Genomic DNA, 15,721 nt, shown 5'->3' with positions numbered 1-15,721 from the left:
TGTTAAAATAATAATCGGAGATACGAAATGAAAGCATGAGTTATTTGAATGAGATTTGAATTTCTAAATCGAAGCAATCGACGTTCGAATAGTAGGCGCCCATTAGCACAAAAAAAATGAACTCGATTGACAGAACGAAACAAAGATCGAGACGATACTAATCCGAATATTGGCTACATCATCTATGTATCACTAGAGCTACTCGTTCTGTCAGAACATACTTGTGAGTATACGGCCCATGATAAATCAGATATTCGACGGATGTCCTAAGGATATTCGCTCGGCCCCGACATGGCGCGGTTGGTAGCTGGCCTTGATTCGGGGTATTTTTTTTGTGTAAAAGAGAGAAAGTAGGAGGAGTAAAAAAAGAAATGCTCTCCGGTGGAAATAGACGGAGAAGCAAAGGTACAAGATGATCATAAAAAAAAGAAGAAAACACAGATTTGAACTTTGGTAGTGAATTAGTGATGAAAAAACAGAAGGAAAGGAATCAGTTGGTCTTTGGCTGAGATAGACGTAGAACCACAAAAATATGTAATATGAAAAGCAATGAAAAATATGATTTTCGTTTAACTTTTCAGTGACCTAAGTAATATTTTTTCATGAATTAATTTGAATACAGCAATCAATAGCTATCATGTTGTTCTCTTGATTGCGCTTATTCAAATTAATTCATGAAAAATGTTACTTAGGTGCTTTTGAAAAGTTATGCGAGATTTTCATTTGAAGATTTTTTGATTTTGTTGTTTGGTCGATGTTCTTGGGACTTGAAAACTAACATGACAGAGAATTTAAAATTCAACAAAGTGCTGTTTAGCGATTTTTTAACCAAATAGAATCATAGAAAAGAGTAGAGGTGAGCGGTTTTGTGGTAGTAGCGGATTGTGTTAAAATAATAATCGGAGATACGAAATGAAAGCATGAGTTATTTGAATGAGATTTGAATTTCTAAATCGAAGCAATCGACGTTCGAATAGTAGGCGCCCATTAGCACAAAAAAATGAACTCGATTGACAGAACGAAACAAAGATCGAGACGATACTAATCCGAATATTGGCTACATCATCTATGTATCACTAGAGCTACTCGTTCTGTCAGAACATACTTGTGAGTATACGGCCCATGATAAATCAGATATTCGACGGATGTCCTAAGGATATTCGCTCGGCCCCGACATGGCGCGGTTGGTAGCTGGCCTTGATTCGGGGTATTTTTTTTGTGTAAAAGAGAGAAAGTAGGAGGAGTAAAAAAAGAAATGCTCTCCGGTGGAAATAGACGGAGAAGCAAAGGTACAAGATGATCATAAAAAAGAAGAAAACACAGATTTGAACTTTGGTAGTGAATTAGTGATGAAAAAACAGAAGGAAAGGAATCAGTTGGTCTTTGGCTGAGATAGACGTAGAACCACAAAAATATGTAATATGAAAAGCAATGAAAAATATGATTTCTCGCTTAACTTTTCAAAAGGACCTAAGTAACATTTTTTTCATGAATTAATTTGAATACAGCAATCAATAGCTATCATGTTGTTCTCTTGATTGCGCTATTCAAATTAATTCATGAAAAAATGTTACTTAGGTGCTTTTGAAAAGTTATGCGAGATTTTCATTTGAAGATTTTTTGATTTTGTTGTTTGATCGATGTTCTTGGGACTTGAAAACTAACATGACAGAGAATTTAAAATTCAACAATGTGTTGTTTAGCGATTTTTTAACCAAATAGAATCATAGAAAAGAGTAGAGATGAGCGGTTTTGTGGTAGTAGCGGATTGTGTTAAAATAATAATCGGAGATACGAAATGAAAGCATGAGTTATTTGAATGAGATTTGAATTTCTAAATCGAAGCAATCGACGTTCGAATAGTAGGCGCCCATTAGCACAAAAATATGAACGCGATTGACAGAACGAAACAAAGATCGAGACGACATGGCGCAGCCGGTAGGAATTTCCGATGCAATACCTGGAAGAATTTCTAAAAGTATTGCTGAAGGAAATTCCGAGGGGTTTCTAAAATAATACTTAGACAAATTTTTAAAAGAATTTTCGAAAGGATTTTTTGGAATTTTCGAAGGCATACCTGAAAGAAATTCTGGGCGACCAACTGAATTAATTCCCGGGGGAGAACTTTCGAAATGAACTTTTGATTAAATTCATGAAATATCATTACTGAGTGCGTGATTTCTCTTGTTTTGGACAGCACAACGATCGCGGGATCGGCCGAAATATTGTGTTCTGCATTGCGCGGCCGGTAATAAAAATCAGTTCAGTGCGATATTTCTCTTGTTTCGGACAGCAGAACGATCGCGCGATCGGCCGAAATATTGTGTTCTGCATTGTGCGGCCGGTGGCACGGTCGTATCGCTTATCAGAGTGAATCCAGATCCAACGATGCCCATCAACTAACTGATAATCCTTCCTATGGTTTTTGTGGAGACGCAGAGGTAAACACGGTCTTCAAATAGCAAAAACCACCTACTAATATTCCTTCCCTCTTCCTAACTGACTACAGGGACGTGGCCGGCGCCGTTATTGATCATTTGAATATTAGAGTCACTGAAACTTGCACACTGAGAATGCTTGAACAATCCCAGTCGAACTTTCAGTTGATTCTTTGTGCAATTTCACTGATTCTGGTCAATCACGGAGTAGCAACCATAGATATGTGTAGTCAGTCAAAGCTAAGCTAAGCTAAGCTAATTCATGAAATATCATTACTGAAAAAAATCCGAAGCAACTCCGAAGGTAATTCCTAAGGAATTCTCGAGAATATTCGAAGAAGTATGATGATGGATCGACTGAAATCTCGATATTTTTGTTTTTTTTTGCATATCCTAATTCCACATTCAAAACAGGGTTTTGTTTTACTGCTGTCCGAATTTTTGAGGGACTTCCCAGATTAATTCGTGGCAGAATTCCCGAAAGAATTGCTCTGCCGTAATCTGAAAAAGTGACGCATACGCCATTTCCCAAAAATGGTGTTAACGAGTACTACTCATCGAGCTCTTCAACCAATATAAATAGAAAACATGCATGTTGTAAAATGTCGTTTTTTTTTCCTTATTAGGTATTTTAATCACTGCGACCACTTGTTAGATCTATTGTGATAAAAAAATAGCGGTTCTTCCTGAAATACATTTGGAAATGCCTCCAGGAATTTCTCTAGCAAATCCTCCAAAAAATCTTTCGGGAACTCCTCCAGGAATAATTTATAAAATTCCCCCTGTAGTACTTTTGCGGGGCCCTCCTTAGCCGTGCGGTAAGACGCGCGGCTACAAAGCAAGACTGCATGCTGAGGGTGGCTGGGTTCGATTCCCGGTGCCGATCTAGGCAATTTTCGGATTGAAAATTGTCTCGACTTCCCTGGGCATAAAAGTATCATCGTGTTAGCCTCATGATATACCAATGCAAAAATGGTAACTTGGCTTAGAAACCTCGCAGTTAATAACTGTGGAAGTGCTTAATGAACACTAAGCTGCGAGGCAGCTCTGTCCCAGTGTGGGGATGTAATGCCAATAAGAAGAAGAAGAAGTTCATTTAGACATTCCTCCAGGGATTCTTTCGTAAAACCTCCCGAAAGACCTTTGTAAATATCTCCAGAAATTACAATGTAATATTGCTTCCATTTTTTTGCAGGAATGATTCCGGAATTGTTGTTACAAAAAATCATCCGGAAATTATGGAAGAATGAAATAGGAAATCCTTAAAGGAATTTTTGCAGTAGTTTCTAACGGAAATTTCAAAGGATTTCGTGAAGAAACTTCGCAAGGAATTTCTAAAGAATTCTCGAAGAAATTCCCAAAATAATTTCGTAATGAAATTTACGAAGTATTCTGAAACCAAATTCTAAAGCATTTTTTGAAAAGATTCCCGCAAGAATGCGCAAAGGAAATTACGAAGGAATTTAAAAAGATATCTCCGAATGTCTAAAGGAATTTCTGTAAGAATTGGTAAATAAATCCAATTTTAGTTCTTTAAATATATTTCGAAGAAATTCTTAAAGGAATTCACAAAGGTAATCCTAAAATAATTTCCGTAGGTTTAGAAAAAAAAATCCTAGAAGAAGGATCTTTCGAAATTTTCTTATAATTCCTTTTTTGGATTTTCGAGGGAATATTATAAGGAATATCCAAAGAAATTTCTGGATTTATTTCCAATGCAATTTCCGGAAGATTTTTAGAAGAAATCCCATGACATTCCGAAAGAATTCTTGAAGGAATGTCCAAAGAAATTCTTGCAAAAACTTAAGAATGTCGGAAATTCCTACAAAATTTAATTATTTAGTAGTTTGACAATAACACATTCCAGAAAAAAACCGTCTAAGACGAATTAAGTACTGTCCATTTAATTCCACCAGTTTATTTTTATATATGGACAGTACTGGACAAATGGACAGTACTTAATTCGTCTTAGACGGTTTAATACATTCCACTAAACGAGCTTAATATATTTTTCTGACATTCCAGAAGCTGAATTTCAAAATATGTTGTATGGTGGACTTCTAGTGCGAAGGTTTTTCTACAACTCTGCCTAATGGTTCTTTGTTTGAATTCCACTAGTAACGGAGTTACAGCTATAGTTTCAGTAACTTAGACTAAATGACAATAAAATTCCAATCATTTAGTTTAAGTTACTGCAACTAGCGCTCTAACTCCGTTATTAGTTAAATTCTAATAACGAACCATTAGGCAAAGTTGCAGAAAAACCTTCGCACTAGAAGTCCACCATACAACATATTTTGAAATTCAGCTTCTGGAATGTGTTATTGACAAACTACTAAATGATCGAACGCAAATTACTGAATGATCGTTAACATCCTTGCTTTTAGGTATATCTTTATAATTTCACCCAGAAATTATTGAGAAAATTAATTAAAATTTCCGGCGGAAATTTTAATTTTAAATTCCTCAATGGTTTCCCATCTTCCTTTAGAAATTCTTTTAGAAATCATAAATTCATTCAGACATTCTTTTAAGAATCATTAAGAAATTACTTCAAGAGTTTCGTCGAAAATTTCATTGACATTTCCGTTAGAAATTGTTCCGAAAATTCCTTTAGGATTTTCTGTTTCATTCTTCAATAAATTTCCGGAAAAAAACTTCCAATATAATTTCCGATTTTCCGAAGAAACCTGGAATCCCTGGAGGAATGACAAAAGAAGTTAATGGCGTAATTTTCTGAATTATTCCTGGAGGGAATTCCTGGAGTGGAAACAATTTCTGAAGGATTTTCAAAAGAAATTATCGAAGAAATTCCTTGAGAAATTTCAGAATAGATTCTCAAGTATATTTCCAAAAAATACCTATCAGAATTTCCAAAGATTTATCCAAAAATTCTTTCGGAAATAATCCCAAAAAATTCTATGAAAATCAGTTTTTTTTTTCAAAGCAATTTTGGCGTATAAAAATAAATTTCAGGGAAATCATTCGATTTGGTGTGTCACGTGCCTCAGCTTAGCTCCGCCAGTGATTTTAGATAATCAGTTTTTTTCAGACTGATTTTGGCGTACCTACCTTGTTACCTGGTAGACTACAGCGTCGATACACCTATGCTTGGCGTATTGTAGAGCTCTGTAATCGTCGGTCTTGGGCGATGCTCCTCCAGTTTCCCTGAACGTTTAGGGTCCCCAGGTCCGATTCATCAATCCGTTTGCTCTACTTTTGCCTTTTTTGTGCGTAAGGCTACCTTATCAGGGTTGCGCTACCTGCATCGCGTTGAATTCACTACCTTTTCGATGCTGACATGATGCAGCATGGTGTACACAGTTCTGCTTAGACTCATTGGCACTCGGACGATGATCAGCCGCCCTAACATGAGAAACAGTCACTGTTGTGAGCCACTCCAAACATGGAGAACAGACGCTCGATCAGATTTGCACCTCCGGAGAGGAGAAAATCCCCCCTTTACTGTCAGCATACGACCATAGTTCCCACCGGGGTTGGTTACCGATCTTCTCTAAGGTTGCACGCAATGAAAATAAATACTAAGGTATGGAAATTCATATTTTGTGTGCGTGCCTTTCGTGTATGGCGAAAAAGCTTTCACTACTACATTCTAACGAGTTCCCATAAGAAGCCGTGCAAATATGTACGTCACCATTTGCTGTTTACATTTTCTATCATCCACTAATACACTTGCATTTGGTCTTCTTCCTCACCTTCTATCTATGCTCATTGGGTTGCACGTATCCCGGCCAGCGCCACGAGGAGGTAGGGATAAGAGTTGCTGGGTAAGAGGCTAAGAACCGCGAAATTGGGTCAATTTTATTCATTCAGGTACGCATTACCCAGCATTTGCCATGTCAATTTTGGCGGAAATAATCGATTTGGTGGGTCACGTGCCCCATCGTCCCCAGCTTAGCTCTGCCAGTGCATTGCAGTTAACAAATGTGGAAGAGCTTAATGAATACTATGCTGCAAGGCAGCAATATCCCAATTGGGGATGTGATAACTTTAATAAGAAGAAGAATACCTCTACTGAGAGTTCGGTTAACCTTTATACATATAAGCTACTGCCTTCTTGCTTGCATAACATATTTCTGATAAAATTCGCTTCAGATCCTTCAGTCATACACATTTCTGGAGGTTTACTTCTAGCTGTTTTGGATGCATAAAAGTCACCGTCATGCCACGGCATTTGATTCATTTCAGGCATGAATTTATTTAATCAATTTTCTGTGGAAATGTTAATAAAACCCAGACTAATCCACCTAGCGGTGACGATGCCTTTCTCAATTCAATCGTTTGGTTTCCCCTTAGTGTGATACACATCATAAATAGTTGCCTACATTACGGCTCTAGCTTTTATGGTTCAACACACCATTTTCTTCATTACTTTTGAACGCAATGACCGTCCGTGATTAAATTCAATACTAACTAGATCAACTAGGGCTTGTCGTCGTCGTCGTAGAATGCAACTTTTTGCCAGAAAATCGGCTAAAAATTACTATATGGAAAAGTGGCTAATGTTTCCGGTTTTCATTTGCACACACACACATACACACGGACATACAGACATTTGTTCAGATCGACAAGCTGAGGCGATTGGTATATAATATCGTGGGTCTCTCGAGACTTCTATAAAAAGTTAAATTTTGGAGTGCCATGATCGCCTTTCAGAACAACTTTTTTGTACGAGAAAAGCAAAAAGAAGAAGGAACGTATCATGAAGCGCCGATATATACACGAGTTAATTAGCACAAAATACATGTACGATTCTGACATATGGCCACTTCTTATAAAGCGATGTACCAATGGATAACATAAAATATTACATATTTTGAAAGTTAACACAGGCAGTTCTCCAATCAAATCTCAGTCATGTTTTTTTGCCACGTGATTCATGAATGCAAATTTCAATTGCCTGTCTGAGATTCCCATTTTTATAATTATACGGCATTGATATGCTTAGCAGTGCATTAAATTCATTTCGTACAAGAAGAAATGAGAGGCATATTGAAATGCACTTCTACCGCACGGGTATCATTAGTCCATGCCAAGGAACACGCTAGTAGAAATTAGTAGATGCATCTCTTGTTAATTTTTATTCCACTCACTGGCTGATGCCGATGGTGGTCGTTGTTGTTCAAGGTCCGCATGAATAAACATGAACGAATCATTTGTTTTGTTTTATTTTCAACATTACCTCACACCTTTGAGTGGGAAAATGCTTTTGGTTTGAATAGGTATATCTAAACACTGCCTAGTGTTGTTTACTTTCTGCAGACACGAACCGGCCCATATTACGTGAGCGATCGACATCCCAGCAGATACCTAAAGGGTTATGGTGATGTTAATGAACTTTTCGCGCAGGGCAGAGCGTCGCAAGCTTCGGCCTAGTGTTCACTAGCTACTTCCTGTTTAATTTGTGAGATGCTTATTGAATTTAATAATGCTTCCTTAATGTTCAAGAAAAAATAGTTTAATGCGATATCATCATCTTAAATAGGTAACATTTCCTTCACTTTTTATGCAATGGGATATATGTATAAAATGCTCTACCTATACATCCTACATATGAAAGGTTTTAATTTCCTTGTAATGCAATTGACTCTCCGAGAGTGAATATTGAAGAAAGTATTGTCTGTGAAAAATTAAGACCGAGGAAAACCTTTAAAGCTATGCTGATATGCTGCACATATTAATGCTGACAACAAAATGCTCAAAAATACATCCGACATTTCCAAAATGCTTTTCAATACTGGCTGTGCATGTGCTAAGGCAAGACATGAAATAAATTCAAGACTAGGGTAATTCGCCAAATGTTGAACGGCTAATTTCTTCGCCTATTGTTGAACGCACGTGCATTTCTTATGGGAGTTCAACAATAGGCGACAAAATTAGCCGTTCAACATTTGGCGGTTTCCCCTACCTACTTATTTTTTTAACTGTGTGTATCGTAGTTTTTGGTGGCTTATTGAAGTTAATGCTGTAAAGCTTCTTCCTAACAAATTTGTGTGGCAAAAGAAATCATGTATTAAAATCTATTTTTTTTGTCTACTTTCCAGTGGTTAGTGTGATGATTTGCTCCAAAGCTGGAAATTGACTGCTTCAACACGCACAGAAAACAATTTTGATTTCAAAAAATATATGTATAATTTCAATAATAATACTGCATTGTATGGCGACCTAAAATAATTTTCAATTGATTCTATAACCACCTTGTATTTGATTCAATAAAATTTATTATTATATTTGTCAATTCGAATCAAGGTAGATCAACAAACATAATTTTTAATTCAAAAACTTTTTTTGTTGAAACAATAATATTCATGCATTGGAATGAAAATGTGTCATTTTTGTTTTAATGCAGTCATTATTATTAAATCAATTAAAATAAATTCATTGAAATATTTTTTGTCCATCGTGATGTGCTCTACTTTCAATCAGCAAAATACCGCGGCTAATTATGTTGATGCTATTTGTTTCTAATGCGCTTGCTAATTGAAACTAGGGCATATCACGATTACAGTTTTTGATGGAAAGACGTGATTCAGTTTTATTTTATTTTATTATCGTACATTTTTATACTAAGTCAACAAAGTTGCAGAATCTAAAAAAAAAAGTCTCATCTACTTTATGTAAATTAATTGCAAATACTTCCGTTTCTTCCACGTTTGATACGATTGTGTGAACTCCTGACTTGTACACTTCAAATGATTGTAAGTGATCATTAAAACCGTTTGAATTAATTTTAGTACAAATAAACGTGAGTGTGTTTTTGTTATCTCTAAATATACTCTCCAACTCAAACAGCTTTATGAAATTCTCCTGACATGTGTAAAATATGGTACCCTTTTCAAAAGTCGATCCTTTTTTTATCAGACGATCAATATATTCCACAGTGATGTTATTACCTAATTCGCCTAGTAGATGTTGATGATCTGGTCTTAACGATTCCAGCTTAATATCAGATTCGTTTATTTCTATTGTAGGAGGGATGAACGCATTGTTAAGCACATTATAAGCAAATTTATATCCTGCTTTGATGCTTAATGATTTACATAAATTGATTTTATTATTGCTCACTCTGCTATATTGTTTTGCCTCCCGATGCTTTCCTTCGCCCCTCATCGCCCATTGGTGGCGCGGTGTGCCAGAAGTGAGTAAAGATGATGCATAATGCAAGAGATTGTGATGCTTCGGTTTGAGTGTATGATTGAAAAGCTCTTGATATTGTGAGTGATGAATTTCAACCAATTTTCGCAAAGTTTCAACCAACCTTAGTGGAAACTCCCTCAGCATAAGTATATGGCATATTTTTAAAAGACCGCATAAATACTTCCAGACGCTATCATCATTTGGAACCGCTTTTCCCACAATAAGCGGGAAGAATGTCAACAGTGTTTTTATCTCGCTAGCTGTTAATTTGATTTTACTTTTAGCTATATTAACGTCTTTAATATCGTTAGGAATATTTGAGTTATTTAAACTACCAAAAACGAAGAGATTCTTTCTTGCATTAAGTTCATCTAGTGAAAACATTTTTTTGGTTGTAACAAAGTACTTTAAACAATGTGCAAGTCCATAAACACACACACCCTCCCACAAATCGTGCATTAAATCGAAATATATATTCAATGCGACATGATACGAAGGAATGCGATTAAAAATACTATCTTTTTTGATTCCGGTCATCGAAACATCACCTAGATCTAAATCTAAATAGTAGCTTTCTACACTACGGAAACTCTCAGGATATTCACGCACATCTATTTCTCGTTGTGCACGATTTCGTTTGCATACTCGACAATAAAAGTTGGCTCGAGCTGATTCGACTAGATCTAATATGCCAGAAATGCCCAGGTTATCCCCTGTTATGAAGCCAAGCATAAAGTGAACTGTAATTGTTTTGCCTTCATATGTAATATCTAAGCCTTCTGTCTCTAATTGAATCAATATGTCTACCAAAATGCTGAAGAGTTCATCGTTTTCGTATTGTTTTCTATCTTCAGTTAATATGTAACCTGCAACTAGAATATTCGCTAACTTAGATAAAAGATGTCCTGGCAAACAAGGAATATAGTAATATATTGCACATATCGACGTTCTAGATGCATGTGGTGACACAGTATCTGACGTGGTAAAGTCGTCGAAAAATAGATTCAAAGGAATAACAATTTTGTCTACACCGGCTGTCCGTTGTTTCCAAATGCTTCCATCTACGAGACTACGCACGTGCCCATCCTTGGACGGATGAAGACAGGCTAATATTGTTTGGAACATGTTTGTCGTTTCTAAGTACTTCCTCAAATGAAATTGTATGGGCATCAACATACCTACAAAGCAATAATGAATTAATTTGAAAATTATATTGAGTGCTTATTTATTATAGTAAATATCTTCTTTTTTCTTCGTTAGACGAGTTAGTACTATTCCGTTTAATTCTACTACTTGATTGTTAGATTGTATCTGAGGTATTGTAGTTAGGCATGTTGACATTAGACACAGTTGAGGTTGAAATGCGTATCTGTAAAGCTACACTCAAGAGGTGGAATTGAATGGAATATTACTAAGTCGTCTTATGACGTTAAAAATATGATCAAAATATATATTTTGCCAAAAACTCACCACTTATTCGATCATTGATCAGTTGCTGTTGATTGTTTACAATACCGGCTTGTAAAACATCACTTATTATGAATTCTCGTGCATCTTTAAATAAATCTGATGCTTTTAATTCTTGAAGTAACTTATACTCAGTTTCTACACCGGTGAAAACATCGAACATTTTCTTGAGCATAGTTCCGCTTGCAGAAGAGATGTAACCTGTTGTCTCCATATTAGTAACGATTTCCTCGCATGGTTTAAGTATACTCGTTCTGACATCTTTTTGCATTTCAAACACGGTACTGCGTGGTAAGGTATTCGTATTTAACCATTTTAAGTTGAAGTTCAAACTCATCAACCTTAGTCGATTAGACAGCTCATCAAAATCAATAATGTTATTCTTCTCTATCGGTTCATTGGCGTTTATTTCTATTTCTTCGTTGCTCGTTATCTCTACAGAGTCACTTTGCACTTTCTGCTCGCTTGTTTTTTCACTTTCGGACGGAAAATGAAGTTCGTTTGTTAATTTCCTCTCTTGTTGTGAGTTAATATTTCTCCAACTAACTTCTTCATAATGTTTTTTAAAATGACGGAAAAATGATGCTCGAACGCTAAAGTTTCTGGAACAGCCCTCGTAGTTACTTACTTACTTATGGATCCTGTACACCTCCGGTGGTGCAAAGGGCCGACTTGAAAGATCTCCATCCTGAGCGATGCCCGGCTATCGCTTTAACCTGTTGCCAGGTTAGATTTCGGTCGACTTCTTTTATTTCTTTATTGAGGCTTCGCCGCCATGAGCCTCTGGGTCTGCCTCTGCTGCGATGTCCCGCTGGGTTCCAGTCTAATGCTTGCTTACAGATTTCGTTTCCGCCCCTACGTAGAGTGTGGCCGACCCAGCCCCACTTCCGATCCCGAATTTCTGTTGTTATCGGCCTCTGGTGACAACGACGATGGAGCTCGTTGTTTGAGATCCAGTTGTGAGGCCACCAGGCCCGAATTATATACCGCAGGCATCTGTTAATGAACACTTGCAGCCGTTGAGTGTTCTCCACTGATACACACCAGCCCTCGTAGTTACAAACATATAATGATATCGAACTGTGCACTCTATTTAAATGTTCGTACAAGCTGTTGATCGAGGTTGCTTTCCAAAAACATTTATTAACGATGCAGCGAATCATTCTGATGATAATTTTTGGCGTATTGTTGAGCACAAAGATTCAACAGTAGGGTTCTGCTCAGATTCGTCGATTTCAAATAAGTACGTGGACAGCAGCTTCCAAATGATAGCTGACTGCGGTGGATAATCGATACTGTAAGTCTTGTAGATCTTGATGCATATGTCCAAAGCTTTCAGAAAACTTGGCAGCTTGTAAGACACCACATTATTCCAGACAGTGAAACTGGTCGGGTTCTTCCAATCTTCACCGTGAATGACGATGAAAGGAGCAGAAGAAATTCCTCTGTCACGAAATCCTTTGAACAGACGAGCAAGAGTTGATTCTAGGTCGGATAGCTGCTGCACATGGAGCACTACACCTTCCTGCGCTTCACTGTTGGAGGGCTTCCACCGTTTCTTACCCGGACACTTAATGTGTGCACGAGGCAGTATGTGGGCGAGAAGAGCAACAATCACATAGTTCCGAGCATCTAAAAATAATAATAAATAAAAAGTGTTATTGAGAATATCGTTTCATTGTAATTGTTAAGATATCTTTTTGTGGTTGAATAAAAGCTTAAATTATTTGAATTTCATTGATAAAAAATAATAGGTCCTCATATTTTTTAGGACAAATCAACTGATTCTATCATTCAGAAGAAACAATGCTTATGAGAGTTTAACACATCCAAAGACTAATTATTTATCAAGTTCTAAACGGAGTCTACGAAGTAGGGTGATTGGACCTTAGATTGCGTCATCGTTAAAATCTACTTAAATCGAAAGATTTACATACATCCTACTAAAATTAGTGGCAAGACGGAATGCGTCATGAGCATCGATTCAACAAACTGTTTAACAAAGTTAGACAAAATCGGTCGATCTCTCAGAGACAACTTACCCTCGGTAACTTCACCCGCATCCAAGCATGCGAGGAGCGCTCTCCCATTGACGTCTGCCACTTCAAGTTGCAAAATTTGTTCCACGACTTTGGAAAATCCTATCCAGCGTTCGAATAGAACATCATCTTTTCCCGAAAACTTCTGTGCAAAATCGATTTGAACAAGTTGATATCCTCGGTGATTTCGTAGTGTCGGATACTCAGCAAGGATAGAAGAACATGTGCGACCGTTGATCTTAGCAACTTCCAATAGCCGCCAGGGGCTGGATCGTTTCCACTTTGCTTTCAGCTCCTCCCATTCGTCTTGGTTGTGGACAAGCCAAGCCTTCACCTGCTGGTATTCTGCAACTAAAGAACACAGTGTTGTCAATCTAAATCATGCAGACTAAGGTTATCTCATTTTACACACTCGGTAATGACGTGAAAGGGATAGGGTAAGGATGTGAAGCATTGGTTTGAAAACACCCGTCTTTCATTCTTCATGAAAGTTGGAAAACAACAAGGCCATTAAATGTCAATTTTGACAGTTAATGGTCTTGTTGTTTCATAATTTGTATGCAATGAGAAAAGCACGTCCGTGTAGCGAGTTAATTCTAAAGTATAGGGCATTGCATTGTATCATTTCTCTCTCCCACTTGATAAAAATTAGAATACAACAGGACCACTACCTGTCAAATTTGATTTGCAGGGTGAAAAGAGATAGGTGAGGTGATGACGTCACCGTGAAATGGAGTACATAATGATTGCTAATGTCGCTTCAAATCGCGTGACCAACATCTAGTCTTCCGCGGCCTGGCAGCCAAAGTACCAGTACCTCGACCGGTACTTAAAGTGATTGACAAAACAAAACATTCTCTACAGCATGAGACATAATTAACGGTCAATTTCAACATATTGCAATTAGTATTCTGAAAAACAAGCTTAATACTAATAACGCCATTAGCATTCCAGTACTTATGCCTTTACTGTGCCTGTTCAGATGACAAGCTTTATTATTTTAGAAGGAGTATCCTGAAGTCAATGGTTACACTTTTAATTTTCATTGGCATATAATGTATCCAGTTCCAGTTCCGAGTATTCTGAGCAATGTAGTAGATGGGAAGGTGCTGATAACGTGGACTCAAGCCTTCTTATTTACCACATTGATCAAAATGCTCGGAAGGGAAGGGTGCAGTTGACCTCCATAAATGTCAAATAAGAGACTGACTCACAGGTAAGCTAGCGGCAAAATACTATTTTTCAAGTTTTAATAGTTTATAGTCTGAATAAACTAGAATAGACGTTATTACCGAGCGTGAATAATACAGAGGGGCACATTTTGGATTATGTTTCAATTAAAACTCTTACCGTTTGTACTGGAAGCGTCCGAATCCTTTTCGGTGGAAGGTTCAGATGTACCTATTACTTGCTGAGAAATGTGATGGTCCACCTCCTTGTAGTTGACGTTCCTGTCATACAAGCGACCTTTTGCTTGTTTGTTAATGCGTTTCCTCCTTCCCGAGCTGTCTGTCACGAATGTTGGTTGATACCATGTTTCCTGCCAGAACACTGTTAATCAGCACAGCAGAAAAGAGAATATAAATAACACAAATATTACCTGTGGCTCACCCGGAAAAATGTGTTTCAGCTCCTTGGCCTTTTCCATCAACTCTAACGATGTCAGTTTCGAGAATCTGTTCTTGAACTCGTCGATGACGATATGCGTGATGCTTTTTTTATCAGACCGGGAAAGAAATTGAACTTTTTTATAGTTCTCAATAATCGATTGTCCTTTCGATGAGTTGTTCAATAAAAAAGCGGCTGTGCACGAATCACGGGTGATCAGATTTTTCCCGGATGACTTTGTTGTAGAACCGGAACTGGTGCTTTGTATAGCGGATGAAACGCTTTCTGTTGACAATTCGGCAACTTTTGGTAGTCCCTGTGAAAACAATTTGTAAAATGATACGTAATGTAAAGCAGAAAATATACAGAAGTACCTGAGCTACTCTCCAGGCATCCAAATGATGTATAAACTTGGTTCTTTCTGCGAGGGATGGAGGAGGAATCAATTCTTCAATCTCCTTGCGCTGAATTATCTTGAGCGTTTCAGTAGTGTAGCCATTGACTATGAGAAAAAATGAAATTTGGTTAATGCAAAGCATATGTATAGGCTAAGAGCAATTAAAAACTTACCGAGAAAACTTTCAATAATAGACTCAGATAGTCCGAAGCTATTGAGCAATTCAATAAGACGCACTTCCTCAACAGAAATTTTCTCAACATCTAATTCCTCGATAAGTGAATTATCCGACCCGGACATTTTGCAGTGATAATGAAAACGTTTTACGACAGTAAACAAAATGGCGATGCTGGCGGTGCACTTACTGTTCCGTTTTTCTTTTACACACTGAAAAATAAAATTATTCGAATCTACAATGTTATTGATTGAAATAAACAAACTTTATATTCAGAACAAAGTGTATAATTGTTGTTTCAAAAATATACTTATTTGTTCATCATACTAGTAAAATCAACAATTATTCTATATTGTTTTGAAAACAAAACATGATTAGTTCAACACAACTGTATTTTTGCAACAAATAGATTTCAGTTATTGAAAACAATAAATATTAA

At 37.0% G+C, this 15,721-nt stretch overlaps 3 protein-coding genes across 18 annotated transcripts in view; 1 reads left to right on the top strand and 2 right to left on the bottom strand.

Annotated features, from left to right (window-relative positions):
• Positions 1-15,721, top strand: part of LOC134219678 (uncharacterized) — a 134,850-nt gene that overhangs the window by 37,473 nt on the left and 81,656 nt on the right. The gene's annotated exons all lie outside the window — the stretch shown is intronic.
• On the bottom strand, positions 8,868-11,928 carry LOC134225385 (uncharacterized). Its single transcript, XM_062705403.1, has 2 exons — positions 11,067-11,928; positions 8,868-10,774 (listed from the first exon to the last, which is right to left on the bottom strand). The coding sequence occupies exons 1-2, from the start codon at positions 11,398-11,400 to the stop codon at positions 9,021-9,023; spliced, it is 2,088 nt and encodes a 695-aa protein (XP_062561387.1). The 5' UTR covers positions 11,401-11,928; the 3' UTR covers positions 8,868-9,020.
• LOC134225384 (uncharacterized) lies at positions 12,159-15,710 on the bottom strand. Its single transcript, XM_062705401.1, has 6 exons — positions 15,281-15,710; positions 15,085-15,212; positions 14,703-15,026; positions 14,453-14,642; positions 13,106-13,453; positions 12,159-12,695 (listed from the first exon to the last, which is right to left on the bottom strand). The coding sequence occupies exons 1-6, from the start codon at positions 15,405-15,407 to the stop codon at positions 12,223-12,225; spliced, it is 1,590 nt and encodes a 529-aa protein (XP_062561385.1). The 5' UTR covers positions 15,408-15,710; the 3' UTR covers positions 12,159-12,222.

Source organism: Armigeres subalbatus, chromosome 3 (assembly GCF_024139115.2).
Source record: "Armigeres subalbatus isolate Guangzhou_Male chromosome 3, GZ_Asu_2, whole genome shotgun sequence".
Classification (NCBI taxonomy): Eukaryota; Metazoa; Arthropoda; class Insecta; order Diptera; family Culicidae; genus Armigeres; species Armigeres subalbatus.
This window is presented reverse-complemented; position numbering and strand designations above follow the sequence as displayed.

Coding starts and splice junctions, on each gene's coding strand:
- LOC134225385 (XM_062705403.1), bottom strand. CDS start 11,400: ATGAGTTTGAACTTCAACTTAAAATGGTTAAATACGAATACCTTACCA. Junction 10,775..11,066: donor GATCAATGATCGAATAAGTG/GTGAGTTTTTGG, acceptor ATTGCTTTGTAG/GTATGTTGATGCCCATACAA.
- LOC134225384 (XM_062705401.1), bottom strand. CDS start 15,407: ATGTCCGGGTCGGATAATTCACTTATCGAGGAATTAGATGTTGAGAAA. Junction 15,027..15,084: donor ATGCCTGGAGAGTAGCTCAG/GTACTTCTGTAT, acceptor TTGTTTTCACAG/GGACTACCAAAAGTTGCCGA. Junction 14,643..14,702: donor TTTTTCCGGGTGAGCCACAG/GTAATATTTGTG, acceptor GTGTTCTGGCAG/GAAACATGGTATCAACCAAC.